The sequence below is a fragment of the Euleptes europaea genome, chromosome 2, assembly GCF_029931775.1.
Source record: "Euleptes europaea isolate rEulEur1 chromosome 2, rEulEur1.hap1, whole genome shotgun sequence".
NCBI classification, from domain to species: Eukaryota; Metazoa; Chordata; class Lepidosauria; order Squamata; family Sphaerodactylidae; genus Euleptes; species Euleptes europaea.
The window spans coordinates 27,677,449-27,705,016 of NC_079313.1; the positions used below are offsets into that span (position 1 = coordinate 27,677,449).

A 27,568-nucleotide genomic window follows, 5' to 3' on the forward strand; every position below is an offset into this window, starting at 1 on the left:
ATGGAAGAAGCGCCCAGTGGCAGTTTGGGGCTCGGAGCTGCCCAGAGCGGCCGTTTATTGGCGGGGGGCTCCGCTCCGCCCGTTCAGGAGCAGGATACCTGGAGACCGAGGAGATGGGGGCCCCGAGAGGACTGGCTGGCGGCTCATCCGACGGTGGGTGGCGTGAAACGGCGCGGGGGAGGGGAACCCGCTGCCCGCCCGCGCTTTCCCTGTTCAAAGCGACACCCCCCCCACCACCGAAAGCATTAGGCTGTATCATATGGGAGATTTTGCAAGGCCTCGTCCTTCGTTTCCCCTTCCTCCAGAGAAATTGGTGTGGCAAACCAGAGGTTCGTGGAGGAGGAGGAGGCCCGAGACCGTTGTTGGCAAGAAAACCGTTATTTATTCAAAGCAGCTGCTGCCCAGAGCACTCTACCGAGTACAAAATCTATCCAAATTTATCCAAATTCAAGATATGACAGCCCATCAACATTCAGGGGAAAGGATAGCACTCCAGACAGGGAGGCGGCAGTAGAGTAACAGCTTCACCCAGTTCTTGTTATGGTTTATGATCACCCTCCACGGCTCTTGCCCCAATTCCTGAGCACACAGACCCACAGAGATATCCTGCCCGGCCACAAGCTATTCCCAGGCTGTTCTAATACATTTCAATACATTTTACAGAAAGGAAAAGAGATTATTGCAAATTGCTAAATCAGTGGATCTTCCACCGTCGGGGGAAGTCTACCCTGCTGTCTCAAAATGTTGGCAAACATTCTGTCGTGTTGTATAGGACTACCCACCACTGCTAGCCTTTTGGAAAGCGATGCCTTAACTTACTAGAAGAAGTAGAAAAGGGCAAGAGTCCAGGAGCACCTTAAAGACTAACAAAAATATTTTCTGGCAGGGTAGGAGCTTTCGTCAGACTAACACGGCTACCCACTGTGAATTATCTTACTAGAAGAACTTAACTTGTGGTTCTCTCTGAGCATGTGCAGAGGACAGTGCAGGCTTTATGTGTTTTTCAGTTTGTGGCAACGTAATGGCCATTCTCCCTTTTTAAATATTAAAAAGCTCACTTTTTAAATATTAAAAAGCTCTCCTAGATGGAGATAGGAGTTTCCATAACCAGTGCTTCTGACTATAACTGGAAATTTATTTCATGCCAGGTCCAATAGTACGTTGTATAGTTCTTGGGTGTGATGTAACAGGAGAGGGGCTACGGCTGCCATACCACGGTCCCTCCTAGCTCTCTGCCCCCCCCCTCCAATTTGGGCTTGTGTCCATCTCCTATTGCCATAGCAAGAATGGAGGAGAAGTAATGGGTGTGGGGAAGCAAGCCCTGCTGGCCAGTGGGACATTTTTTACATAGGGCAACCCAATAACGCTGCCTCAATAATTTAAAAAAAGTGTGCAGATGCTGAGTATAGCTGGTGCCATTTTGTTTGTTTGTTTTACCCGCAAGGTTTTTTTTTTTTAACATTTAATTTTTTTCTGCAGATCTGGAGGTGCCCTGGGGTTTGCAGGAAATTAAATTGTAGCCTTAGCTGTGTGGGGTTTTTAATCTGCAAGGAGGACTCTGTGTGTATGTATGTTAAGTGCTGTCAAATCACTTCTGACTTATGGTGACCCGTTAACAGCCTTGCTCAGGTCTTGCAAACGGAGGGCCATGGCTTCCTTGATTGAGTCAATACATCTCATGTGAGGTCTTCCTCTTGGATACCCTTGGCTATTAGAAATCGAAGGAGTAATACTGTTCATGTGTTAAGGAGCAAATCCTTGAATGTGAGTGAGTGCAAAGGGTTCGCGTGGTTGATGTGGCTTGTGCAGCCACTTTCTCTTAATTTATTATCGCTGATATCACTATCCTAGGGGCTATCCAAAAATTAACAAGAAACACAGCCCTGCACATAGAATTAGGAGGGACTCATGGGGGGGGGGGGGAATAGCATGCCCAATGCATCCAGAAAACTTAGAAGTACCATGAAGGAAAAGCAGGTCTAAAGAGCTGAGTTTTTAAGTAGTATTTTAAATGCAAGAAGAAATCATTTTGGGACTGATGGTGGATGTTCAGAAATATTGAGTGATTCTTGGGCCGTTAACACTTGGCCATATTGTCCTGTGAATCTTCCAGGCAGGTAGCAATTCTCCTTAGTCTGCATGCATGGCTGTCTCCCACCTGCGCGTTGGACCCACCCACTTCTGATACTTCCCCGTGATTTGCTGTTCCTGTGTTATCGCGACTTAAAGTTTAAATGTGCCGCAAAAGGGAGAGTTCACCGGAGCGTTTAAGCTTCTGGGTTGACTTCCCGCCTCGCTGGGGCGACAAGTCGCCGCCGTCTCCACCCAACTTCCCTTCACCTTGCCACTCCGATGCCTTCACCCGCTACCAGCTTCCCCTCTGCTCTGCCCAGGGGACAGCGGGGCGGCAGTGGCTGCTTCACCAGTCCCCGTTACCTCCACCCACCACCGGCTTCCCCTCACCTCCACCAGGAATGGGAATGCAGAGTGACGGAGGCTCCCACACGGTCCGTGTGTGTGATTTTTTGTTATCGAAATAAGAAGTTGTGCGATAAAACAGGAACAAAAACCATAGAAACTGGCCATGCATTCATGGCCTTGGTGTTACTAAGCAAAGGGACCAACACCCTTATCCCCAGGTTGGGTTCTCTTTAGACAACGAGTGTAATCCTATGCAGAGTTATTCCAGTATAAATCCATTTATGTCTATGGGTTTAGACAGGAATAACTGCATAGGATAGTGTCTATCTTTGGGGGGCATAGAGAGTAATTATAATACATTCGGATAATGAAGTATGTATTTACATTCCTTTCTTTGTAGTAGTCTCACAGGCAGCCCATTCCGGAAGGGAGGTAGATTCACGGTGGCTGGGAGCTGCACAGTTACGCCACCTCCTCAGAGGCTTCCCGGCCGCTGAAAATAAATTTAAAATATTTTACAGTAAAAGAAAAGAAAATGACCCCATTGCAATCAACGGGGCTGGGCCACCAAAAAAGGTTGTGCAACAATGCCGCAGCGCGAGGGGGGTGTTCCTGGTGCGAAAGGGGTTAGGAAGCTGCCTAAAGGCAGCTCCGCCCCCAGAAATGTCCCAGGAACACACACACCCCTCGTCGGTGCAGGCTTTCCCTTCCGGGAATTCCCTCCCGGGTGTGACTGCGCTGGCGGTGGGGGGCAATGCAACTCCGCGGCTCCCCAATGCCGGCACGTTTGCCCCGGGGACAGCGTAAGTGCCCCTTATCCTGGGTTAAAGGGCCACTTATGCCGGCGCAGGGTCATGCCAGCTCCTAAGGAGCTTTGGCCCCCCCTTCAGGATTGCAGCCAAAGTGTGTTCTGCTGAATGTCCTAGATGTAAATAGAGAGCTCAAAGGGGCCCAAAATTTTAAACTGCAAAAAGAAAAAATCCTGCAGACAGAGAGAGCATTTAATGCTTCACTAATAAAAGCATTCCTTTTTAAAATTTGTATCCTCAGTTATTTTTAAAAGATAGACCTATCTTACACATACATGTACTCTGTCCATTTGATCTCTGTATATGTGGCACCCAGCCTATTACTTTATGAACTGGATGCAATCAAAAAGCACTTTGAGATAATACAAGAGGAAATACAAATTCCTTGTGGTGATGATGTTGATGACATTTATACAACTATAAACAAGAGTAAGTAAGAAGAAACAGTAAAAGCAATTTTAATACTCCCAAATCACATGCATAGAAAAGTAGCTGTTTAAGAGAAAATGCTTAAATCAGGTCACATTTTAACAGTGTAACAATAAACAGCCTTAAATTCAGATTCAGTTTAAGCTGTTAAAAATCAAGAGTTTCCAAGTTGACAGGAATGATGGTTTTAGCTGCCTTCCATCTTTTAGATGGGTAATTTCACTGAATCTCAAAATGTGGCCATAAATCAGATTTTGTTAATCCAATTTATGATGCTTATATTTGCTACAAGTTTCCATTTCTGGGCTATTAACATTTGCCTTCAAAATAAGATATAAAACCATGCATATACACTCTTTTTAAAAAAACAAACAAACCATGGTCTGAAATAAGACCTAAAAGAATAATTTTAGGACTTCTTGGGTGTTGGAGATCTAACAGTGAAATGAAAGTTCTGTTATGAGCTGTTTATATATGCAAGTCATCCCTTGTTGCAGAGTTCAGGTGATTAAGATGCTTGTCCAGATGAGACTAATGACTTCTGATTAAGTTCTGAAAAACCAATATTGGATGCCATACAGCAAGACAAGTTCATTTAATTTTCATTTATAAATTGCTATTTTGGATTTGTCTGTTCACCTGGTTGTACCTGCTGCTGAGAAATGTCTGTGGTTTGAAAACTCAACATTGACAAACTGCCTCCAAAATCTCTTTTCTTCTTAATGTGCCAAAAAATTCTACTTGCACAAACAAACAAACAGCTTTCGGACAAACTGTGGTAGTTTTCCAGCCTTAAAACACAGGGCATCACAACTTCTGTACTGTCCTGGAGTGAACTGAGTCTTAGACTAGATATCTAAGAACAATAATTCTGAGTGTATAAATAACACTGAGAGTTTGTATAGTGGCCACAAAACAGAATCAGTAAAACCAGTAAGAATTACAGGGGGTGGGGAGATACAGATACATAAGCATCTAAATGACAACAAAGATGAGCCCTTTTCAGATGTTCAGTTTTGGTGCACCAACCATGAATGGAACACTGGGTTTTCTAAAGTATGCATTTGCATATAGCAAAGTTATACTTGCATGGGAAAAAACGCACGCATCGCCCAGTTCTCATGAAACTGCAATTTCACTCAAAGAGGACAGCAGGTAGTGCACACTCCCATTACACATTATTGATCTACCAAATCTGAACATCTGAAGTGGCCTATAGTGCCAAACAAATATCCTTGAGGAAGTGGAAGCTCATCTAGCCTTAGTTGATGGGGGGTTCTCTATCAAATCAGGTGAAGTGAGCCAGCATGGTGTAGTGGTTAAGAACGATGATTGGAGTGGTAGAGTCTGATCTGGAGAACCCCACTCCTCCACATGAGCGGCGGAGGCTAATCTGGTGAACTGGATCTGTTTCCCCACTCCTACACATGAAGCCAGCTGGGTGACCTTGGGCTAGTCACAGGTCTCTTAGAGCTCTCTCAGCCCCACCTACCTCACAGGGTGTCTGTTGTGGGGAGGGGAAGGGAAGGAGATCGTAAGCCGGTTTGAGTCTCCCTTAAGTGGTAGAGAAAGTCGGCATATAAAAACCAACTCTTCTTCTTTTACTACTACTACTTCCTACTTCCAATACTACTGATGTGCATGCATGTGTGGGGGCATTGAATAAATTGATAGTTGTGGCACAGATTACTCCTGACAACTGTGTAGGCCAGCTGTTCTTCACTGTACCAGGGAACCCTTAGTTTCTCTTCATGCTGATCAGGTTCCTCAAGCGAAAGATCAGTAATGGTGGCCGACAAGCTTCCCCTAAAGTTGACTGTTTCTCTTGACAACTTATACATTTGAGGTTTTAATTGACAATTTTTAATTTTTTTCTTATTATGGGTGCTTTTCAGGTTCGAGGGTTTTACATTAGATTTGGATGAATCGGGGAATGGGTTTTCACTTCTACCATTTATTTGGAGGATTTTTGTTCTGATTATCTTATCTTTTAATTAATTATTTTATTTCTCTTCTGTCATGTCCCTGACCTTTTTGAGGCTGTGGGTAACTGTGGAGCTCTGACACAGGGTGGTGGGCACAGCTACAAAATGGCTGCTGCAGGAGGCAGAGCAGACCACAACGTGTCAGGGAGTGAGGTTATGGATAACTCTAATAGTAACTCTTCCAACATTTCAGGTAGAAGCTCTGCTTAACAGGATGCCTTTTAAAATGAACATATTCTCTCTTACACACAGCTTAGCTTCAGTCACTCAGTAAAGATCGTGTTATGGTGACAGCTGCTGCTGAAGCAATGTATTTTTGAAGTGGACAATTAGCTCTCCAATGACCAATCAGAATCCTTGCTGGGCAAAAGATCCACCTGGCCCTGCTCACTTTCTGAAAGCACTTGGCAGGCACCAGGAAACGTTTTAGCAGGTGTCATCATGCCCACAGGCACTACATTGGGGACCCCTGATGTAGGCTAACGGTGAGGCCTAGTGTGTCTGGCCAGCACCCCTATTTTTACATACTGCATTCTGTAGAACATTCCCCCACACGCACACACATACTCCCAGCATGCTTGGAAGAGAAATGGGATTCTGTGACAGAGATGCAGGCATCCCTTGGCAAGACACGTCAGCTTAGGAGGGGTTCCCTCAATACAGAAAGTCCGAAAAACTACTGATGACCAGAGTGATGTTTAAAGGCAACTAGATCGAATTTAGTGATCTTTCAAACAGTGGCTCAGTTCGGTCATACCACAAAACCATGTGCCATTTATGCAAGGTTGATTTTGATGCTTGCCCAAAGCTCCTTTTTTAAATCCAACCTTTAAAATGCCTATTCACTGTCCCGATGCAAGAGAAGAAAGGCAAACAAATTCCGCCCCCCACTCACCTGCTCCTTCATTCCTTCATTTGCATAGGCGTTAGCAATAGTCGTTTGCATAGCTAACCCGCGGCTGTGATTCTTCACGCTTCCTTGAGTGGATGCTTCGAGGCGGGGACGGAGCAAATAAAAAAGGTTGTGTTAAAGGGGCTCTTAAGAAATGTGAAGCAGGTATGCGCTGGCTTCGCAGTGAGTTCTGGAATGACTGTTCAGCATGAAGAACTCAAAAAAATATGTGGGGCACTTTAGCCTGGAATGCACTGCTAATTACCAAGCATAAACAGCCATGGTTTATTTTTAGTATGGTTAATTTGTGGAGCCAGGGTTAAAGTTGCAGATGACCAATTAAATCCTGGTTTGCCTCAACAAATGCTGGTTTCATAACGTTTATGTCCTGTGAGGGCGGAACAAGATATTAAGACAAGATAGATATCCTCATTCACACATCACGTGAAACCATTTTTAAGACTAACTCTGGTTAATTAATGAGCTGCGAACCATGGTTTCACACCTGATGATAGATCCCCAATTATGTTTTGTTTCTATGTTTACATGTTTTTATTGAATTGTATAAATGTTTTAAAAGCAGATTTGAATGTTTTAATAATTGGGTGTTCACTGCATTGGGGACTCTATTTGGGTGGAAAGATGGCATAGAAATGTTTTAAATAAAAAAAATGAAGTAAATAATCAGAGTTAGGAGAGCGGCTTGCGTTCAGACTGTCACCCTGGGCCTAACTGTTAAACCACGTGGCCTGTGTCATAACAGAAGTTTGATAAAATAATTAATGCTAAGAGAACAAAATAAACCAAAACAGCAATGAATTAAACCATGATTTTGTGTGATGTCTGACAGAACCATTCTCTTAAATGCATGCTGAAACTAATCTTACAAAGCTCTATTGACTGGGTATGAAAGCAATATTCTGGATTAGTACACAAACATCCTATAAAGCCTCATAAAGCTGTACAACAGATAAAAAGCTGGTAAATGCAGTCACTTTGAGTGGACTAATGTCTTATCGGAGGAGGCGTGCATAAGCTTTTTAAGTTTTGCAGAACTCTTTACAATAGTTCTCTGTCTGCGCCAGGGCAGTGCTCACATTTCTTTATCAGGATGTGGCACTCACTCCGTGAGCTGATGTGATTTATACTGTTATAACCCTCTTAGGAGTTTGGCATGTTGAAATAGAGCTTCTTTTGCCAGTTGTGTAATACAAACAGTCAGGGGTCTGGAAAAGCATTAGCTCGTTCAAGCCTATAAAAGGCTAAATTTGCGTCTCAAGTGTTTAGCTTTTTGGCTTTTAATTCTCGAAATATAGAAGGTATCTGACTATAAAGTAGCTAACACATTGTACTGTGCCTAGCACAAGAGAAACTCAATACTCATCCCTTGCAGTATTGCTGCGTGACATTACTACCACACTAGCTGTGCGTCTCAGGGTCTGCAGGGCTTAAACTAGAACCTCATGGGAGACGTAACCTAGGGAATGATATAGGACAGCATGTGCTCAAGTTTTGGAGCCCCCTTCAGGCACAGAAAGGGTTGGGGGTGTACAATATCACTAGGGTTGCCAGCTCCCTCTTTGCCACCAGTGTGAGGTTTTTTGGGGCAGAGCCTGAGGAGGTCGGGGTTTGGGGAGGGGAGGGATTTCAGTGCCATAGAATCCAATGGCCAAAGTGGCCATTTTTTCCAGGGGAACTGATCTTTGTCGGCTGGAGATCAGTTGTAATAGTGGGAGATCTCTAGCTAGTACCTGGAGGTTCTCAAAACAAAAAACAGCACATAGCTCAAAATCACTTTATATATTCACTATATTATCACTATAACTCAGACAGAGACAGATACTGAATGTTCAAGTACACAGTGCATACAACCACATGAAAAACACAACAAACCTATACCACCAACAACCTATAATGCCAACAATTCTAATATGATAATAATAATACCCTTCCCATAGAGTTCATGTCAAAAAGTTTTTTAGACAATATATAGCTGTTCCAAACAAGCTGTATCTTTTGTGACAAGCTGGAAAAAACATCAGCAGTCACTATGCCATGAAAGAGTAGTGGACTCTAGCTTGCGAGGCTAATGTCTTGATTTGTAATCTGGATCAGTGCTGCTGGGATTATGGGTCAACAACGGTTGAATGCTGTAGGTTGTAGATAACGTAGGGACGTGTATCCTAGGTAATTTTTATCACGTTTCACCATAGGGCTTCTTCAGCCTATAACATTCTACAAGACCACAAAGGGTTCTTCCAACAGGTTTTCCGTATGGACCCTCTGTGGTCCCTACGTTTTTTGTTTTGAGTCATTCTCAGTACAGCATAGGGTATTGTTTTGGATTTTAGCCAGTACCTGGAGGTTGGCAACCCTAAATATCACCCACTGCCATTGACAAGCAGTATGAAGTTTCTGAGTTGGCTGGGCTTGGCATAATTTTCAAAATCTTGGTGATCTCCCATTGTCTGGTCAACAGATCAACATTGTTTGCCTCTTGCACTTGGGATTGATTTCTGCTCAAGCCATGGCTCCAGCAGCAGCTCTCATCCCCATTCTGGTTCCAGCATGGACTTCTGCATCTTGGGTGGAAAATGTCCATTCCAGGTCTGGATTTGGGTGTGGCTTCCCACACCCCCATCCTGTGTCAGATGCTCTCCAGAGATACTAGTTGATCAGAGAATATGCCTATGTAGCACAGATGAGATCGAAACAACTGGCCACATTCTCTTATACTGCATGTTTTATTGTGATATCCGAAGAGAGCTGATCCAACCATTATTAAGAAAGTTACCTGGTCGCACCGAGGAATTTTATGTTAAATATCTCCTTTCAGATAAAGACAACGCAGTCACCAAACTTGTTGCAAAATTCTGTTTCATAGCAACAAGGATAAGACATGCTATGGTGAAAGCAACAAAAGGATGAATACTAATTTTAATTTTAGATAAATCTTAGATTTTAAAATGAAAATTTAACGTAACTTAATTATATATCATATACTGTATTTTGATTTTATTTATTAGATTTGCTTCTATGATGTTTTGTTTTTATGCTGGTCTTAGACCCTAATAAAGTATTTGATGCTCTCCAGAACACAGGAATAAAATAGTCTCTTTTCCAAAAGACTTACAACAAAACGTAACTTGTTTATGAGCAATGCATTTGGTGTAATAGTTCATACTCCTCCCACCCCTCCCCCCACACATATATACATGGTCTCTCTAAAATACTTTTTTGGTAGGAAAAATTTAGTGACCGATTAAAAAACTGCCTATAACAGTGCAATCCTAAGGAAAGTTACTCCAGTCTAAGCCCATTCATTTCAGTGGGCTTAGACTGGAGTAACTCTCCTTAGGATTGCACTGTAAGGCTTTTAACAGGCTGTATCTAGCAGTAAATCCTTTAACAGGCTGTGTATTTTGTTTTACTTTTTTCAAAAGAGGTTGTTCATGTTGTGCTGTGCTTGGGTTTCTGCCAGAGGTCCCTGGAGTCCGTGGGAAAACACTTCCAATTGCTGTGGATAATGTTCGGCTTGCATTTTATTGCATGCAATATGATTTCTCCCACACTTCCTGCAAGAGATCCACTGCTTGCTTTTTGTGTGTTCCAGCTCACGAGAATGATGTCATTGGATGTGGCTGACAATGGCCATGTGTATGCCGCTTTCTTAGTATACTTGGACCTCTTAGAAGGTAAGTTAACGAAGGTCCTTTTCCAGGGCAGTCTGTGAAATAATATAAACAAAGGCATCTTGTTCTGGAATAAGAAAAGTGCCAGGAATGTCCTCCTTATGCTGTAAGGAAATGCACATGTGTCTTGAGCCTATGCAAAGCTGGGGATTTGGAGCCTACCCCCAGGTCCACTTAACCTCTGCAATATTGGATTCGGAGTATTTTTGCACATGGAACTCAGCAGTTGTATACCACCGCTTTAGTCCCATGTGTATTACATGGGCATTGGAAAAGGGCTCGCAAAGTTCTGATCCCCTATGTTCTGTTCAGATTCAGCCAGATCTGTGTAGGCTTCTTGTTGGTTTCATTAGAACATTACAGCTGTTGCCACTCATTAAGAATCAGATCGACGGGCTGTTAAAGAGAACGTATCACTTAGATAACTGGTATTGCCCAGGGCCAGCCCACTCTTCCTTCCTCTTATTAGTTTCAAAGCTTAGTGTCTAACGTGACTAATTTTTTCATCAATGTATGACATTTCTCAGACACACGAGCACATAAGTCTGCCTGATAGTGAATCAGACCCTTGGCCCATCAAAGTCAGTACTGTCTACTCAGACTGGCAGCTCGTCTCCAGGCAGAGGTCTATCTTATCACCTACTGTCGGCTCCTTTTAGTGGGAGATGCTGGCGATTGAACCTGGGAGCTTCTGCATGCTAAGCTGATGCTCCACCACTGAGCCATGGCTCCTCCCCATTCGCCATCTATGCACACACAACCATTCCAACGTCCCCCCTGCAGCGGAGATATGTCTTAGGCTAAAATATTGGACTAAGGCTAGGTAGAATCTGGTTTGTATCCCTACTCCACTGTGAAACTTACCAGGTGCTTGTGGGCTAATGGTGGTCTCTCAACATTATCTATTTTAGAAGTATGGTTCCCAGCTCCAGGTTGGGAATTACCCAGAGATTTTGGGGGTGGAGTTTGAGAAGGGCAGGATTTGGAGAGGGGAGGGACTTCAATGCCATAGAGTCCAATTGCCAAAGTGGCCATTTTCTCCAGGGGAACATCTCTATCACCTGGAGATCAGTTGTAATAGCGGGAGATCTCCAGCCACCACCTGGAGGTTGGCAACCCTATTTAGAATGTTGTGGTGAAGATGGAATAGTGCAGAATAACACCTGAGCTTTTGGGAGGAAAGAGAAAAGAAAAGTGTTCTGGCAAAGAGAGACTATAAAGGTATGTAGCATTATGGCCTTCAAATATGAAATTGTTTGGTTCTCGTAGGTTATCCAGGCTGTGTAACCGTGGTCTTGGTATTTTCTTTCCTGACGTTTCACCAGCAGCTGTGGCCGGCATCTTCAGAGGAGTAACAGTGAAGGACAGTGTCTCTCAGTGTCAAGTGTGTAGGAAGAGTAATATATAGTCAGAAAGGGGTTGGGTAAACCCAGCCCCTTTCTGACTATATATTACTCTTCCTACACACTTGACACTGAGAGACACTGTCCTTCAGTGTTACTCCTCTGAAGATGCCGGCCACAGCTGCTGGCGAAACGTCAGGAAAGAAAATACCAAGACCACGGTTACACAGCCCGGATAACCTACGAGAACCAATGAACTCTGACCATGAAAGCCTTCGACATTATTATGAAATTGTTTGTTAAAAGGTTGAATGGGTGAAGGTAGATCCTTAAATGGCACATCTTATTGCTTTTTATTTTCATTTGCACTATTTTGATCCGGTCTCTAACATACTGCTCAGCTAGAAACTGGCATGAGGTCTCCTATGTTGGGCTAGCAGAATTCCAGCTCGTATGTCTTTGTGGGCGCGAGAGAGAAGCCGACGATTTACAAGTGGTGGTGCCAACTCCAGCCCACGTGTTGTTCAGCCATGAGAGGTGAGTAAGTCTCCATGGAGCACTTGGCCTTTGAATTTGCAGCTAGGCAAAACCGAGGGTGGCAGCGTTCAGAGCTGTTTGTATATTGCAGTTTTGCTTTGTCGACTCATAGAAGCCAGAAGCGTTGTGGATGAAATTTCCGGTGGCTGTGGACAAGGCTTCAGCGGTCTGCACAGCTTCTGGACCTTCCCCATGCCACTTTTATGCAAAGAGGAATTGTTTTGCACAATTAATACATGTTGCAGAATTTAGCTTTTCTTGAGGCGCAGTGTAGATTTCCTTGGTTCGAATTTTGAGAGAGAGAAAATATATATAAGGACCTGATTTATGTGAATTACCTCACATAAATCAGGTCCCCTGGAGAAAATGGTGGACTTTGTGGCATTATACCCTGCTCTATCCACAAATCTCCAGGAAATTGCCAATCCAGAGCTGGCAGCCCTAGGTACAGTGTTGGGCCCTTTTTGCAAAGCGGACTTCAAAACTGAGAGAGCTGAAGTTTCTGGATCTAGTATCAGTTTTGTTTATTGTCTGGGAGTTTATTATTATTTTTCCAAATGGGGACCAAAAGCAACTTACAACACACAAAAAACAAACAACCTCCCCAATAGAAAGTAAACCAACAGGAGAAAAGAAGAAAGACCTCTGCAGACCTGGGCTTCTTCTCGCTCTCTATGAAAAGATCTTCATTGAAATACTGATTTCTCCAGGCTATGCCCCTCAGGATAAGAGCTGGGAAGGACAAGAACTCTTTGGCTTTTGCCCTTTGGTTCACACCCCTGGGCGCACCCAAGCTTCAAGTAATTGTGGCACAGAAGAAACAAACACAGCCAAATCCTATTGAGCTGTTGTTAGCCAGCTAGCAGGACCTTCCGCACTTCCATCTTAGGTAATGCAGAATTATGAAATATGCACAACTCTGGAATCTGTCCTTATGCACCTCGTATCTCCTCCAATAATTTCCAGATCTGTTTTGGTGACAGTTAGTGGCCATGTGAGAAACTGTGACATGTGGACTTCCTAGGCACTGGGGAGGCTCCTGCAAATCTGCGTAGAAACCGAGTTTTATTACTGGAGGATATTATATAATGTATGCATCTTCTGCCCTTTTCCTTTAGCTATTCATTCATGTAACGTTTCCATAAATCTGTACGGTGTTTGCTCTGTCTCTGGCATCTGTGTGAAAAAGATGCATTCTTGGAATGGTGAATGAATTACATTGATGGAAAGTCCAGTTTGTGACCAGCCTTTCCTATTGAGCAAATATGCAACGTGTGATTTCTCTCAAGCCTGCTCTGTTTGAGTTTGGTGCCTGGCTGCCAAGTGACTTCACTTACGAGCTGGTGCCAGTTCTCCTGTGTGGCTCCAGAAGGGCCTCTGCGTATGATGAAGTACACAGCACTGGCCATCACCTCTGCTTCTCCGCAGCAGGATTCAGTGTCAAAGTTCAGAATGTGGAGTCGTGGCATGTGAGGGCACTTCTTCGAAACTGAGCAGAACCACAGCACTGTTGTGATTTTACAGCATAGGCAGAACCTTGAATGCTCCCTATCTCAAAATGATCCTACCTGTGGAAAACTACTGACTGTCTTGACCATCTTCTTGACATGCTAACTTTCTAGATAGTAGGGTTTATTTTTTTAAACTGGGGCCTAGCATTTAAATGTATTTTAATTTTTTTATACATCTGATCTGCTTTTGCCAACTCCAAAGCATAGTAAAACACATGGGGTTCCCAACATGGTGTCTTCTGACCCTTGCAGTATGAGACCCTTGCAGTATGAGAACCATCTGCAAGATGATCTTTTCTCTCTCTCATAAATATCCCCAAGGCAGGAGCTTTGCAGGCCAGACCTGTTAATGGAAGACCTTGCTCCTGGGAGGATCTGAACCATCCACTTCTATGCTGGAAAGCAAAGCAAAGGGTCATTCTCCAATGAATGGTTTGCGGTGATTGCAAATGGCGGGCTTCAATGATTAGCCTAAAACCATGCTTTATATATGCTCTTTTGAACAGGAAATAAAAAATAACTTGCAATAACACTGGAACCTTGGTCTGGCAGCCTCATCTGAACTGAGTTCGTTGGGTGCCTGGCGTTGAAATGCTCATTGTGATAAGCTGGCCTCTTCAATAAGGTTTTTCATCATCCCATGGCCAGTGCAGTCTTTAACCCTTCTAATGCCTTTAACCCTGCTTGGTCACATGCATCTGACAAAGTGGCTTCTAGTTCCACTAAAGCGTATGCGAGAATAAAAAAGCATGTTAGCTTTTAAGGTCCCAGCAGGACTCCTTCTTATTTGTGCTGCAACATGGGGGCTAGGCTGGGATTATAACCTCGTTTATATGACTGCTTTGTGCACAAGCAAGTAATTTCAAGATTCACATTCTTTAGACGTCTGTTACAGAAGAAGGTATTCTAGGGTGGGATTTTTCCTGCACAGCCATCCATTTTCTGCACTTCAGTGAGAGCTCAAATGATTGAAAAAAGCAATCACAATCAGACTCCTTGGAAATTTGGATTCTCCTAATTACTATATTCGTGTGTTGGCTTCTGCTGGCTCTTAGAAGTCCCGAGGAGGAAAGGTTGAAAAATACGGATCACATGGAAAGAGAGTACCTGTCTCTCTGTCCTTCTCCCAGAGGTATTTCCTTTCTTGGCCTTGCAGTGCTTTTTGAAGTAGAAAAGCCTCTTGGTATGTGTACGTTATGCTATCAACTTGACACGCCGTTTGTCAATATCCCCATTCATGGCAGATGTGCCGCACACAATGCCTTCTGTGTGATCACTGAAGAAGAGCTCCACAGTCGGTTCCCCCCACCCTGTTTCCTTCAGAAATAGCTTGTGCAGAAGCAGACTTGATTGGGAAATTCTGCATGTTTGTCCCAGCAATGTTCCCTTGAGGCAGCTGAAGCTCGGGTTCAGATTTGTCTTAATTCCAGAGATGCATGCCCTTAAAGAATAGCCTCTAAACCATATCCTGCACAGAGCGGGTATGTGGCAAACAGATGGCATATTTGTATTTCAAATGAAGTACCCACTTTGACCTTAGCTGCATTCACTAAATTGGTCCCAATTGGGAAAATTAACTGCTACCAGATTACCAGGAAGATTCTGACTGCAGCCTACCTGTACCCAACCATGGATCTCCATTCTGTGTGCATTGGAGCACAAGGGAATTGAGTTTTAAATTTGCATTCATGATCAAGACAGCTGGTTACCTGCCTGGTTACCTGCTAGTGTCCAAGCTGTGAGAGCTGCCTCAGAATAAGAAGGGAAGCTGGGTCCTGTGGGTCCTGAGTTATCTCATGCCTTTGGATAAAGGTGTTTTCCACATGGGGGGATGAGTTTGTGTAGTTTTCCCATTGCTGCTGTGGCTGCTCATACAACACAGCAGTAATGGGGATTTCACATGGCAGGATTGCCTGCATTTTCCCTGCCCTAGTCCCCCATGGTGGCTCCTCCACCATCAGGTTTGTTTAAAAATAGAAATTGACGTATCATTTCTTGCATTGTGTTTTCTTGCATTGTGTTTCTTGCATTTGGGTCTTATCCTATTAAATACCTGTACCCAAAGTAAGCTGTGTGCGTGTTAAGTGCCGCCAATTCACTTCCAACTCATGGCAACCCTATGAATTAATGTTCTCCAAAATGTCCTATCGTTAACAGCCTTGCTTAGGTCTTGCAAACTGAGGGCTGTAGCTTTCTTGATTGAATCAATCCATCTTGTGTTGGGGCTTCCTCTTTTCCTTCTGCCTTCAACTTTCCGTAGCATGATTGTCTCTTCCAGTAACTCTTGTCTTCTTATAATGTGACCAAAGTATAATAGCCTCACTTTGGTCATTTTAGCTTTTAGGGAGAGTTGAGACTTGATTTGCTCTAGAACCCACAGTATCTGTAAAATGCTCCTCCAACGCCACATTTCAAATTGAATCTACTTTCTTCCTGTCAGCTTTCTTCATTGTCTAACTTTCACACCCATACAAAGTAATAGGGAACACTATGGGATGAATTAAACTTGATATTGGTTGTCAGGGACACATCCTTACACTTAAGAAACTTTTCTAGTTCCTTCATGGCTGCCTTCCCAGTTCAATCTCCTCCTGATTTCTTGGTTGCAGTCTCCCTTTTGGTTGATGATGGAACCAATGAATAAGAAGTCTTGATCAAGTTCAATTTCCTCATTGTCCACCTTAAAGTTGAATAATTCTCCAGTAGTCATTACTTTTGTCTTATTGATGTTCAGCTGTAGTTCTGCTTTGGCACTTTCTGCTTTAACCTTTAGCAGTAGTTGTTTCAAGTCTTCTCTATTTTCTGCAAGTAATGTGGGGTCATTTGCATATCTCAAATCAAATGCAGCTTTCTTTATGATATGTTCTGTATAAAGATTGAAAAGACAGAGAGATAAAATACATCCTTGTCTGACACCTTCGCCAATTAGAAACCATTCTGTATCTCCATATTCTGTCCTAACGGAAGCCTTTAGTCTGAAGTACAGATGTGTCAAAACAATCAGATGCTGTGGCACACCCATTTCTTTTAAAACCAGCCATAGTTTCTCATGATCCACACAGCCAAAAGCTTTAATGTAATCTATGAAACACAAGTTGATTTTCTTTTGAAATTCTCTTATATGCTCCAGTAACCAAAGTAAATTTGCAATATGATCTCCAGTGCCTCTTCCTTTTCTGAATCTGGTTTGAACATCTGGCATTTCTTGTTCCATATATTGTAATAGCCTTTGGTGTAAGATTTTGAACATCACTTTGCTCACGTGAGAAATTAACACAATGGTCCAATAGTTGCTACTGTCGCCAAAGACTGTAGCAACTACAGTCTTTTCCTTTTTTGGGAATTGGAATGTAAATTGACCATTTCCAGTCTGTGGGCCATTGTTTGGTTTTCCATATTTGTTAGCATAGTCTTGTCAAGATTTTTGTGGACTCCTTTTCTGTGGCTTGGAATAGTTCTATTGGTACCCCATCTGCTCCTGGTGATTTGTTTCCCCCAATTTGTTTCTCAGTTCAGCTTTCACTTCATTTGCTAAAACTGTAGGTTCTTCTTCAAGATTCTTCTTGGATGGAATCTGTCATCCTTTCATCTCTGTTGTATAGTTCTTCAATGTATTGTTCCCATCTTTTCTTTATTTTGTCCTGCTCAGTTAATGAATTTCCATGTTGATCTTTCCACATCCCTAACTATGCTTTAAATTTCCCTTTGATTGCTTGGATTTTGTGGAACAGATTTCTTGTTCTTCCCTTTTTCCATTTCCATTTATTTACTAGCTCCTTTGATTCTTCCTTTTTTTTGTTCTCTTCTATTTCTTTACACTGGTTACTGTTAATAGTTCTCTTTATCTCTATGTGTAAGTCGCTGGAATGCTGCATTTAGACTTTTGATTCCGTTTCTGACATCTTTTACTTTTGCTTATCTATCACTAGCAATTTTAAGAGTTTTCTCAATCATCCATCAAGGTTTTTCATTTCATTTGGCTATATGAATAGTCTTTGCCTATCCTTCCTTAATAATATTTCTGATTTCAATCCACAGTTCTTCTGGTTCACATTAACTTGCACTTAGTAATGCAAGTCTGTCATTTACAAGGTATTTAAACTCTTCAGGAATGTTATTTAGTGTGTTTTGGCACTATGAATGTTTTGGTGTTTTTCTTCATCTTTATTCCAATTTTCGATATTAACCATTCGGCCCCTGGTCTTGTTTTAGCAGACAGAATAGAGCTTCTCCATCTTCTGCTTCCAATTATGTAATCTATTTTATTTCTATATTGGCTGTCCGGTGATGTCCATGTATACAATCATCTGTTTGGTTGCCTGAAACAATGAATACATTGTTGTCATCACAGAATTCTATAAGTCGCTCTTCTTCATTTCATGCTCCTAGCCCAAATCTGCCAACAATATTTGATTCTGCTATGTTTCCTACATATGCATTCCAGTCATCTATTATTATCAGCATATCTTGCTTAGGTGTGTGATCTGTTTCTTAGAATCATAGAGTTGGAAGGGACCACCAGGGTCATCTAGTCCAACCCCCTGCACAATGCAGGAATTTCACAACTACCTCCCCCACACACCCCCAGTGACCCCTACTCCATGCCCAGAATATGGCCAAGATGTCCTTCCTCTCATGAACTGCCTAAGTTAACAGAATCAGCTTTGCTGACAGATGGCCATCTAGCCTCTTCTTAAAAACCTCCAGGGAAGGAGAGCCCACCACTTCCCGAGGAAGCCTGTTCCACTGAGGAACCGCTCTAACGATTAGAAAATTATTCCTAATGTCTAGATGGAAACTCTTCTGATTTAATTTTAACACGTTGGTTCTGGTTCTTCCTGGACACTTGCATAAAAGCTTTCAATTTCTTCTTCTTCCTCAGCATCTGTAGTTAAGGCATAAACTTGAATGATGATTTTATCGATATTTTTCTATGAAGTCTGATTAATATTATTCAGTTAACTTTGCATTATAGCTCCTGACTGCCTGTGTTACATCTTGCCTCACTATTAAAGCAACTCTATTTTGTCTGTGTTTGTCATTAAACTGTACTTAATTCTTACTGTGGTGACAGATCTGTGTCCATGCTTATGGTTAAAACTGAAGGTAAAAATTAGAGCCTCATTTGGCAACATTCCCTTTATTATAAAAAAAAATCCCTCCACCCAGAAAACAATCATGTTGAGATAAGGAGTTGTATCCTTTCCCCCTGACAAGCTGGTTTTCTATGTAGGGACAGCTGTTTTTTAAGAAAGAGCATTCAAACCCCACATGGAATAGGATAGACACACACTGACTGCCATAGATATCAAGAGGACTTCTAAATCACTGGTCTTCAACATATAGGTCAAGAACCACAGTGGGTCTTGGAATACATTTTCAAGAGTCAAAATGACGTGTGTGTGTGAGAGAGAGAGAGATGAGGGGGAGACAGGAGCCCCTCATCCTCCTGCACCACAGTTTCCAGCAGGATTGAGCCATCACCGAGTTTTGAAAAATTAAAAATGAAGCTTAAAATGGTGCCATGTCTTCATGGCGGACTCAGAGATGCAATATTGTCTAGTTTGGTCTTAAGAGGAATAGCAAAGAAGGCAAGGTTAGTCACTCATTGGCAGAGAGTATTCCTACCTAGCATAGTTCCCCCCTTTGCCTCTCTCTCTCTATCTCCAGCCAGGTCATCTATACCCTACCAGTCAGTCCTCAAATGTTCTCTTGGCATGAAGCTCCCCCTTCCCACCAGAGTGGTCATAACTTTGGCTTTTCCTCTTCTTCTCACATGTCTCTGTCCTGCTACTGGTTGGAGCGCAGCAGGTCCCATGAGGCCCCTGGCCATGAAAGATGGCTTGTGAGTCTGGAAAAGACCCTGTTCTAAAGCACAGGTGGCCTACCTGCAACACTGGTATCCACAGGAAGCCAGAGTTTGTGTTATTTGTGGATTATAGTATGAAGACCTAGCTGGGGTATAGCCAAGCTAAGGTCTATAGTCTGGGCTGCTTTCCAGCCAGGTCATCTATATCCTACCAGTCAGTCCTAGTATGAAGATCTAGCTGGGGTATAGCCGTGCTGAAGCCTATACTCTGGGCTGCTCATGCTGTGAGCATATTGGATTAGAGATAAAATTGTGGGTGGGGGATGCATGCATAATGTAATGAGAGCCAGTGTGGTGTAGTAGTTAGAGTGTCTGACTAGGATCTGGGAGACCTAAGTTCAAATCCCTACTCTTCCATGAAAGCTTGCTGGGTGACCTTGGCCAGTCACTCTGTCTCAGTGATAATCATTTATTCTGCTTTTCTGTTCAAAGGAACACCCAAATATAAAATTTCATATAATAATATAAACATCAAATAACAATTAAGAAAAGAGGACCAGCTTTCGAGTTCTTTCACAGGCAGGCAGCTAGTGGTGGAGGTGAGGCGATGGGGAAGCTCAGCCCTGGGTGGCAAGATTTCCTCAGGCAAAAATCCATTCGATCCTCACGGCAACCCTATGAGGTAGGTTAGGCAGAGAGTGTGACAGGTCCATCTGTAGCCACTCAACAAGCTTCAGTGGTAGAGTGGGATTTGAACTGAGGTCTCCCAGATCCTAGTCCAACACCATTACACCAGAGTTGGGTTGCAAAGCCTCTGCTAAGAGGTTCTCTGCCCCCCAAGTCCCATTGCCCGCTGCCATTCAGAGTGGCTGTGGGAGAAAAGTTAAAACAAACAAACCAAAAACAGTTTAATGTTCTTCCTGGAAGTTCTTACTGGAATTGACAGAGCTACCCTTTGTCACTTCTGGTTTTTTATCAGAAATTATGTAGTGCCGCATGCCAAGCTGCAGCCCTGCCTGGCCCCTCACACCTGCATAATGTCAGACATTTACCTGGCCACCCTGCACCACAGTGTCTCTACATGGAGACATGTTATTGAAGCAGAAGGAATTTGCTAGCCTTTGGTCCTTACAGTAACACAGCTTTTAAAGCACAGTAGCCTTATCAGCTAAAGATGAAAGCTTGGCACTCCTAGTGGCACATTCCCCCCCACAAGTTGGCAACCCTCTTTTGAATTTGTTTGATAGCAGCAGTGTATATTTGTTTTCTTTACTAGGTTGGCTTCAAGTGACATTTGAGCAATAGTTGCATGATCTTGAAACACAATGGCTAACTGTTTTTTTTGTTTTCTTCCAGGATGAGGCAGATTATGAAGAGAACACATACAGTATCCGATTCCCCGATGTCCATCACACTGGCTATAGTTGAATCAGATTCAACAATAGTCTACTATAAGCTGACGGATGGTTTTGTCATGCCCGACCCTCCTGACCATACTGAAGACTTGGACAATAAACAGTGGAGGAAAAAAAGAAAGAGGCTTTTGAGATGAGAGAGCCGCGGTCTAAAAATGTGTTATATATGTCAATAGGAAAAGGTGCATTAGGGTTCAACATCTGCTTTGCAAATCCTTGCTAAGTCTTGAGAATTGGCAAGACATTGGAATGCATATTTTACAATTAAAAATAGGACACCAAAGAGGTCATGGGCCAATTCAACAATCTGTCCTGTCCTCCTTGTTATATTTAGGTGGGTGAGGTTTGATTTGGAGACATGTTATTGAAGCAGAAGGAATTTGCTAGCCTTTGGTCCTGACTCAATAATTGTCCCCTAGGTACTGAACAGCTCTTAATTTTACAAAGACATCAGCTTGTTTTAGCAGATTTCCCTCGTGCATTTTATTTTAAAGCATTTGTGGCACCTGTTTGGGGGGATGTTGGACAAAGCTTGCTAGAGTTTGTATTCAGAAGCAGACATTCCACCCCTTCCCTTTTGGTACAGATGTGCTGCAGCTCAGAAAAAGATGACATCACTCTTCTTCCACTACTGAAGCTCCAAAAAGCATGGCCTAGCCCAGTGGACTGAAACTGAATGTATTAATCATCACAGTACTTTTATATAGCACATTTAAATTTCCAGAACACTCGATGTACATTCTTCTGATATTTCCTTACAACAAGCCTGTAAGGTGGGACGGTATGATTACCACTGTGCTGCGCATAAGGGTACTGAATGGCAGAACCATGTTTAGGGCTATGTCATGACTCAAGCTAGAGTTCACAGCTAATGGTCTTGGGCTAAGACTACTCATAGCACGCAATTGTATGAAATGGCAGGGCAGTGGCCCTTTTCAAACAGGAAAACTGCTTCTTGGACTAAAGTATACAGATGTGGTTGGGGAAGAAGACTGTCAAAAACCATTTTCCAGCTGCTCACAGGAGAGGAGCTGTTGCTCAGTGGGAGAACGTCTGCTTTGCATGCAGAAGGTCCCACTTGCAATCCCAGTTATCTCCAGTTAAAAGAAGAAGAGTTGGTTTTTATACCCTGATTTCTCTACCTTTAAGGAGTCTTAAACCGGCTTACAATTGCCTTCCCATCCTCTTCCCATAACAGACACCTTGTGAGGTAGGTGTGACTGAGAGAGTTCTGAGAGAAGTGTGACTAGCCCAAGGTCACCCAGCAGGCATCATGGGGAAACCAACCCGGTTCACCAGATTATAGAGTCCACCACTTCTAACCACTACACCACGCTGGCACTCCAGTAGTGGGTGATGCAAAAAGACCTCTAGAGCACTGTCCCCGCATCCTTGTGATCACCAGCTCATGAGCATAACACCTAAGCATGGAGGCAGTGTCGAGGCATACACTCCTTCCCTATGAATGACAACCTTCAGAAAACGGCGTCCCTGATCACAGCAGAGAGCATACATTGCCTCCATGGTTAGGCAACATGCTCACTGGTTGCCAATTTCCAGGTGGCACCTGGAGATCTCCCATTATTACAATTGATCTCCAGATGACCAAGATCAGTTCCCTTGGAGAAAATGGCTGCTTTGGAGGGTTGGCTCTGGCATTATACCCCTTCCCAAACCCATCATTTAAAATTCCTGGTTGATAACTGGCTTCTGATCAAAGCCATATTTTGACATGAACGAAGCCTGAGGAGCTTTTGGTCCTGCTTGCTGCCACAGATGCAAGGGTTTATTTAACCCTTTTCTCCCTGACATGAACAGAAACTTGGGCAGATTACTCCCCTCATTATGCATTTCAGCTGCTGACTTTAAGACTTTGGTCAAGCCCAATGCCTGATTTATGCAGGCCAAAGAATGAGGTGATAATATATTGAGGAGGCAGAGTGGAATGTGCCACTTCTGCGAGTGATGAATTCCAGCTTTGAATGTTCTTGCATACACAAAACCCTCCATTCTAATAGAAAACCTGGGATAGCAGGGAGAACGCTTTGCTCCTTGTCTTGGCTTCTCATGCTGGTTTTCATTTTGCAACAGGAAACATTCCAAAATGTGATCTGCAGCCTCATTTGGTGAGTTCCACCTTACTACATCATCTGGGCTAGTGGTTCTCAAACTGTGCTTCAGGATCCCGAAGTGGGTGATGCCTTTCTTAGGGAAGAGAAGGAATGGTGCTGGGGGGTGGGGAGAGGCTCTCTGGGAGGCAATTTTGAGGGCAGTTTTGGGTTTTCCTCTGCATAATGTGTGAAATGGCCATGGAATACAGCCTCTTACTCAGTAATGCTAAACATGCAAAATAAAATATAAAATCGGCATTAGGTGGGGTGTTTTCACACAGAGGTTTGGGTGCAATTGTTTTCTCTGAGCTTCCTCACCTCTGAGTTTTCCATTTGTCTTTCTGACACCTTGTTATGTCTCCATGCTCTCTCAAACCACCTGTGATCCAATTTGAGAAAGCTCAGAGAAACAACAAAGAACCTGCAGAGGGATAACGAACAATGAGGACATAAGGAAGCTCAGTGGGGGAAAAGATCACAGAGGGGAAAGGGAGCATGGAGTTCATCTTCGTTCTTCTGTGCAGTCCCACATTGGAATCGCCCTCGCTGGTGTCTATGAGATCGGCTCCCACGGCTTCAGCAAAGGAAACTGAGCCGAAAAGAGCGCGATCCCCTTCAGTTCCAAGAAGTTTCTCTGAACCGCCCCCTAAGAAGCGGAAGGAGAAATCCAAGCACAAGGAGAGGTCGGGCCATAAGTCGGAACGGAAGAGCATTAGACCCTCCGATCAGAGGCCGGACCCGGAAGAGCAGCTTCCCCTGCCCACAGGAGCGCCTTCAGTCAAGTCCCCAGCCTCTGTGATTGCAATGCCGGATCCAGGCTCGGATCCGAGGGATTTCTGTCAACTGAGACCTTGTGGCTCCACAGCAGGTGAGAGGGAATCCCTGCCCAATAGACCATTTACTCCAGGGCAAGACAGCAGGCCACCAGTAATTCTTCAGGAATGGGAGGAATTTGTCAGGGCCAGACCTCGTTGTGAGAGATCCTCAGGGGAGTATTCTAATCCTGCTGATCTGTTGGACTATGATTCTACTGAGGAAGAGCAGGGGCATTTTGAAGGATCTGAGAGGGGGTCCGAGATGCCAGCTGAACCCACCACAGGGGATAACATGTTAGAGTCTACAGAAAGGTCGCCTTCAGAGGACCTCAGGCTCTATGCAGAGCAGATGTTAAGAATGGCTAAATATCTGGAGATAGACATATCAACGTCATCTCAGAGACCCAAAGATAAAATCCTATCTCATTTGTATTCTGACTCCCCAGAGGTAATTGCATTCCCACTTTTGGAGGGTTTCTTGGAAATGGGGAAGGATTTGTAGAACAGGCCAGCTTCGGTTCCAGCTACATCTAAAAGAATGGAAAAAATTTTATAGGGTTAAATTGGACAAGGCTGAGTTCTTAGACAAGCATCCTCCCCCATCATCTTTAGTTACAGAGGAAATGCAACCTAGAGGAAGGCAATCATACCATGCTGCCCCTGTAGATAAGGAAGGGAGAAAACTTGATGCAGTTGGAAGAAAATTTTATTCATCTGCTGCAATGAACTTAAAAATAGCTAATTACCAAGCTATAATGGCTGGATATCAGTTGTTTTTATGGTCCAAGTTGGGAATCTATTTAGAAGTTCTGCCAGAGGATAAGAAAACACTGGCACACATCATTCAAACAGAGGCTTTAAAGCTGTCAAAGCAACAGATCAATGCAAGTCGGCATGCAGCTGATACATCCTTTAGAGCGATAGCTACTGGGATAATGCTGAGGAGACATGCATGGTTGCATTCTACTGCTCTACCATTTGAGACGCGTAGACTTGAGGAGGACTTACCATTTGAAGGACAAAAATTGTTTTCGATGAGACTCTGTCTCAGATTAAAAAGAATAAGTTAACAGCCAAATTGCTGGACATTACAGCTCCTGGAGTCTCAACCTTTCATCAGAGAGCCCCATTTAGACCGCAGTGGCAATTCCAGCAGAGGGAGCATTGTCCTTATGGACAGCACCGCTTAGAGTATCCTGCTCAGAGGGGTCACCAACAACAACAGTTTGGCAGAAGAAGGGGCCCAAATAGACCAAGAAATGGTCAAGGTCAAGGGGGCAGGGATGCCCAACAACCTGGAAAGCAGGGGTTTTGACTAAAACAGTTAGGTGGTGATGAGAGGCCATTGTTTACAAACCTTTTGCAATTGTATTTTGAAAATTGGGCCGAAATCACTACAGATCTTTGGGTTCTCAATATTATTCGTTATGGCTATGTGTTAGAATTCAAGTATAGGCCTCCTGGACAGGTTGTTCAGCAGGCCATTAATAACCTCAGTTAAAGGAGGAAGTTGAAGAGTTATTGAAAAAAGGGGCATTGCAAGAAGTTTTAGAGAAAGGGTTTTATTCTAGGTTCTTCCTAGTTCAAAAGAAGGATGGAGGGAATAGAGCCATCCTAGATTTGCGTAAAGTTAATAAGTTCCTTAAAATAAAGAAATTCCGAATGGGTTTCATTGGCGTCTGTATTACAACTATTAAAGAAACATGTTTGGTTTGTGGTGATGGATCTTAAAGACGCATATTTTCATGTACATATACATCGAGAGTATAGAAGATTCCTCAGGTTTCATTTTGATGGTAAAATTTATCAGTATACAGTGCTTCCGTTTGGGTTAGCTACAGCTCCTAGGGTGTTCACGAAATGCATGGCCCGGTGGTGGCATCCTTAAGATTACAAGGTTGCACAATTTATCCTTACCTCGATGACTGGTTGATAGTGGCGTCATCGAGAGAACAATTATACAATGACATAAAATTAGTGGTACAGAGATGTGAATGTCTAGGCCTAGTTATTAATTATGAGAAATCAAAATTGGAGCCTTCCAAAATGCTACAATTCATTGGAGCCTGTTTAAATTCGATAGAGGGTAAGGGCATCTTACCTAAGGAGCGAGGCCTAGCGATCAAATCTATGGTTAACAGATTCAAAAGGAATCGATTCCAACCAGCAGTCCCTACTGGGGCTTATGGCTGCAACTACAGCAGTGTTGCCAATTGCTAGGCTTTATATGAGACCTCTTCAATTGTGGTTCATAGGGGTATTTAGACCACTAGTGCACTCCCCTTATAGGAGACTATCTATACCTAGAAGGGTTATACGCTCCCTTGCAGTGTGGATGCAGGACAGCATCCTGTTTATGGGAACACCTTTTGGGCTATTTTCTCATGAGGTGGTAGTTACATCTGATGCTTCTAAGGTGGGCTGGGGAGCTCACTGTGAAGGGACAAGTGTTCAGGGTGCATGGTCAGACACTGAGAAGGAGTGTCATATCAACCTTCTTGAACTCAGAGCTATAAAAATTGCCCTAACTTCATTCACAGATATCCTACGTGGAAAGGCAGTTCTGGTGCAGACGGACAACACGGCTGCTATGTTTCATCTAAACAAACGGGGGCACAGGCTCCCGGTGTATGTCTTTGGAAGCTGCAGAAATATGGCAGTGGGCTCTCAAGCACAATGTGACCCTGCATGCAATTCACATTGCAGGAGTCAGCAACTCAGAGGCAGACAAGCTCAGCCATCAGATATTGACGAACCACGAGTGGGTTCTGCAAGATCGATTTTTAGTCCCAATATTTGTACAGTGGGGTTTTCCCCAAGTGGATTTGTTTGCATCTCGAGAGAATTCCAAGGCCAAGAGTTTCTGTTCAGTGGTAGGCAGGGAAGTGGAATCAATAGGGGATGTGTTCCAAATAACATGGAAGGGAGCACTGTTCTACGCATTCCCGCCCACCCCATTGTTGGGCAGGGTAATAGCAAAAATAGTTCAGGAGGAGTCAGAGATTATTTTAATTGCTCCATTTAGGCCATGACAAATATGGTTTCCCACATTAATGATGTTAGCTCAGGGAGTGTATTGTCGTTTTCCAAGAGATCCCAATCTAATTATGAAGGGATCAATCAGACACGACAACCTAGATCAATTGCATTTGACAGCTTGGAGAATTCAAGGCAGGGAGAGGAATTCTCAGCTGAGGTAAAGGAGGTATTGGTACAAGCTTGAAAGCCTTCAACTAGACGATCTTATGAGCTGAAATGGAATCGGTTTTCAGTATGGGCTAAAGCTAAGGGATTAAACCCATTTAGGGTTTCTTTGCAGAATGTTTTTGAGTATTTACTACATATGAGGCAGAGGGGTCTGGCCTTTTCATCAGTTAGGGTGCATTTAGCGGCAATCTCAGCCTATCACCCTCAAGTCCAGGGTCAGTCAATATTTTCACATAATTTGACTAAAAAATTTCTGAAGGGATTGACAAATGCATATCCTCCAACACCTAGGGTAGTACCTCAGTGGTCGTTGTCATTGGTGTTAACATACCTAATGGGGAAGGTGTTTGAGCCACTAGCTACTATACCTTTAAATATATTACCAATGAAGGTTTCTTTTCTAGTAGCAATCACATCTGCTAGAAGAGTCAGTGAATTGGCAGCTCTGTGCATAGATCAGCCATTAATGAAGATCTTTCCGGAGAAAGTGGTATTACGTACCAGCTTAGGGTTCTTGCCAAAGGTGGTTTCAAGTTTTCATTTGGGTCAAGAGATAGTGTTACCTGTGTTTTATCCTAAGCAGTTATCAGAA

At 43.3% G+C, this 27,568-nt stretch overlaps 1 protein-coding gene across 1 annotated transcript; it reads left to right on the top strand.

Moving 5' to 3' along the window:
• Window positions 1–20,983, top strand: TSEN15 (tRNA splicing endonuclease subunit 15). Its single transcript, XM_056845431.1, has 4 exons — window positions 1–153; window positions 10,150–10,231; window positions 11,973–12,108; window positions 20,785–20,983. Exons 1-4 carry the CDS (start codon window positions 1–3, stop codon window positions 20,978–20,980), a joined length of 567 nt encoding a protein of 188 aa, XP_056701409.1. The 3' UTR covers window positions 20,981–20,983.
• Window positions 20,984–27,568: the final 6,585 nt, after the last annotated feature.

Excerpts from the sequence above, each read along its gene's own strand:
- TSEN15 (XM_056845431.1), top strand. The coding sequence starts at position 1 with ATGGAAGAAGCGCCCAGTGGCAGTTTGGGGCTCGGAGCTGCCCAGAGC. Across the intron at positions 10,232-11,972 it reads ATACTTGGACCTCTTAGAAG|CTAGAAACTGGCATGAGGTC; the intron begins GTAAGTTAACGA and ends CATACTGCTCAG. Across the intron at positions 12,109-20,784 it reads GTGTTGTTCAGCCATGAGAG|GATGAGGCAGATTATGAAGA; the intron begins GTGAGTAAGTCT and ends GTTTTCTTCCAG.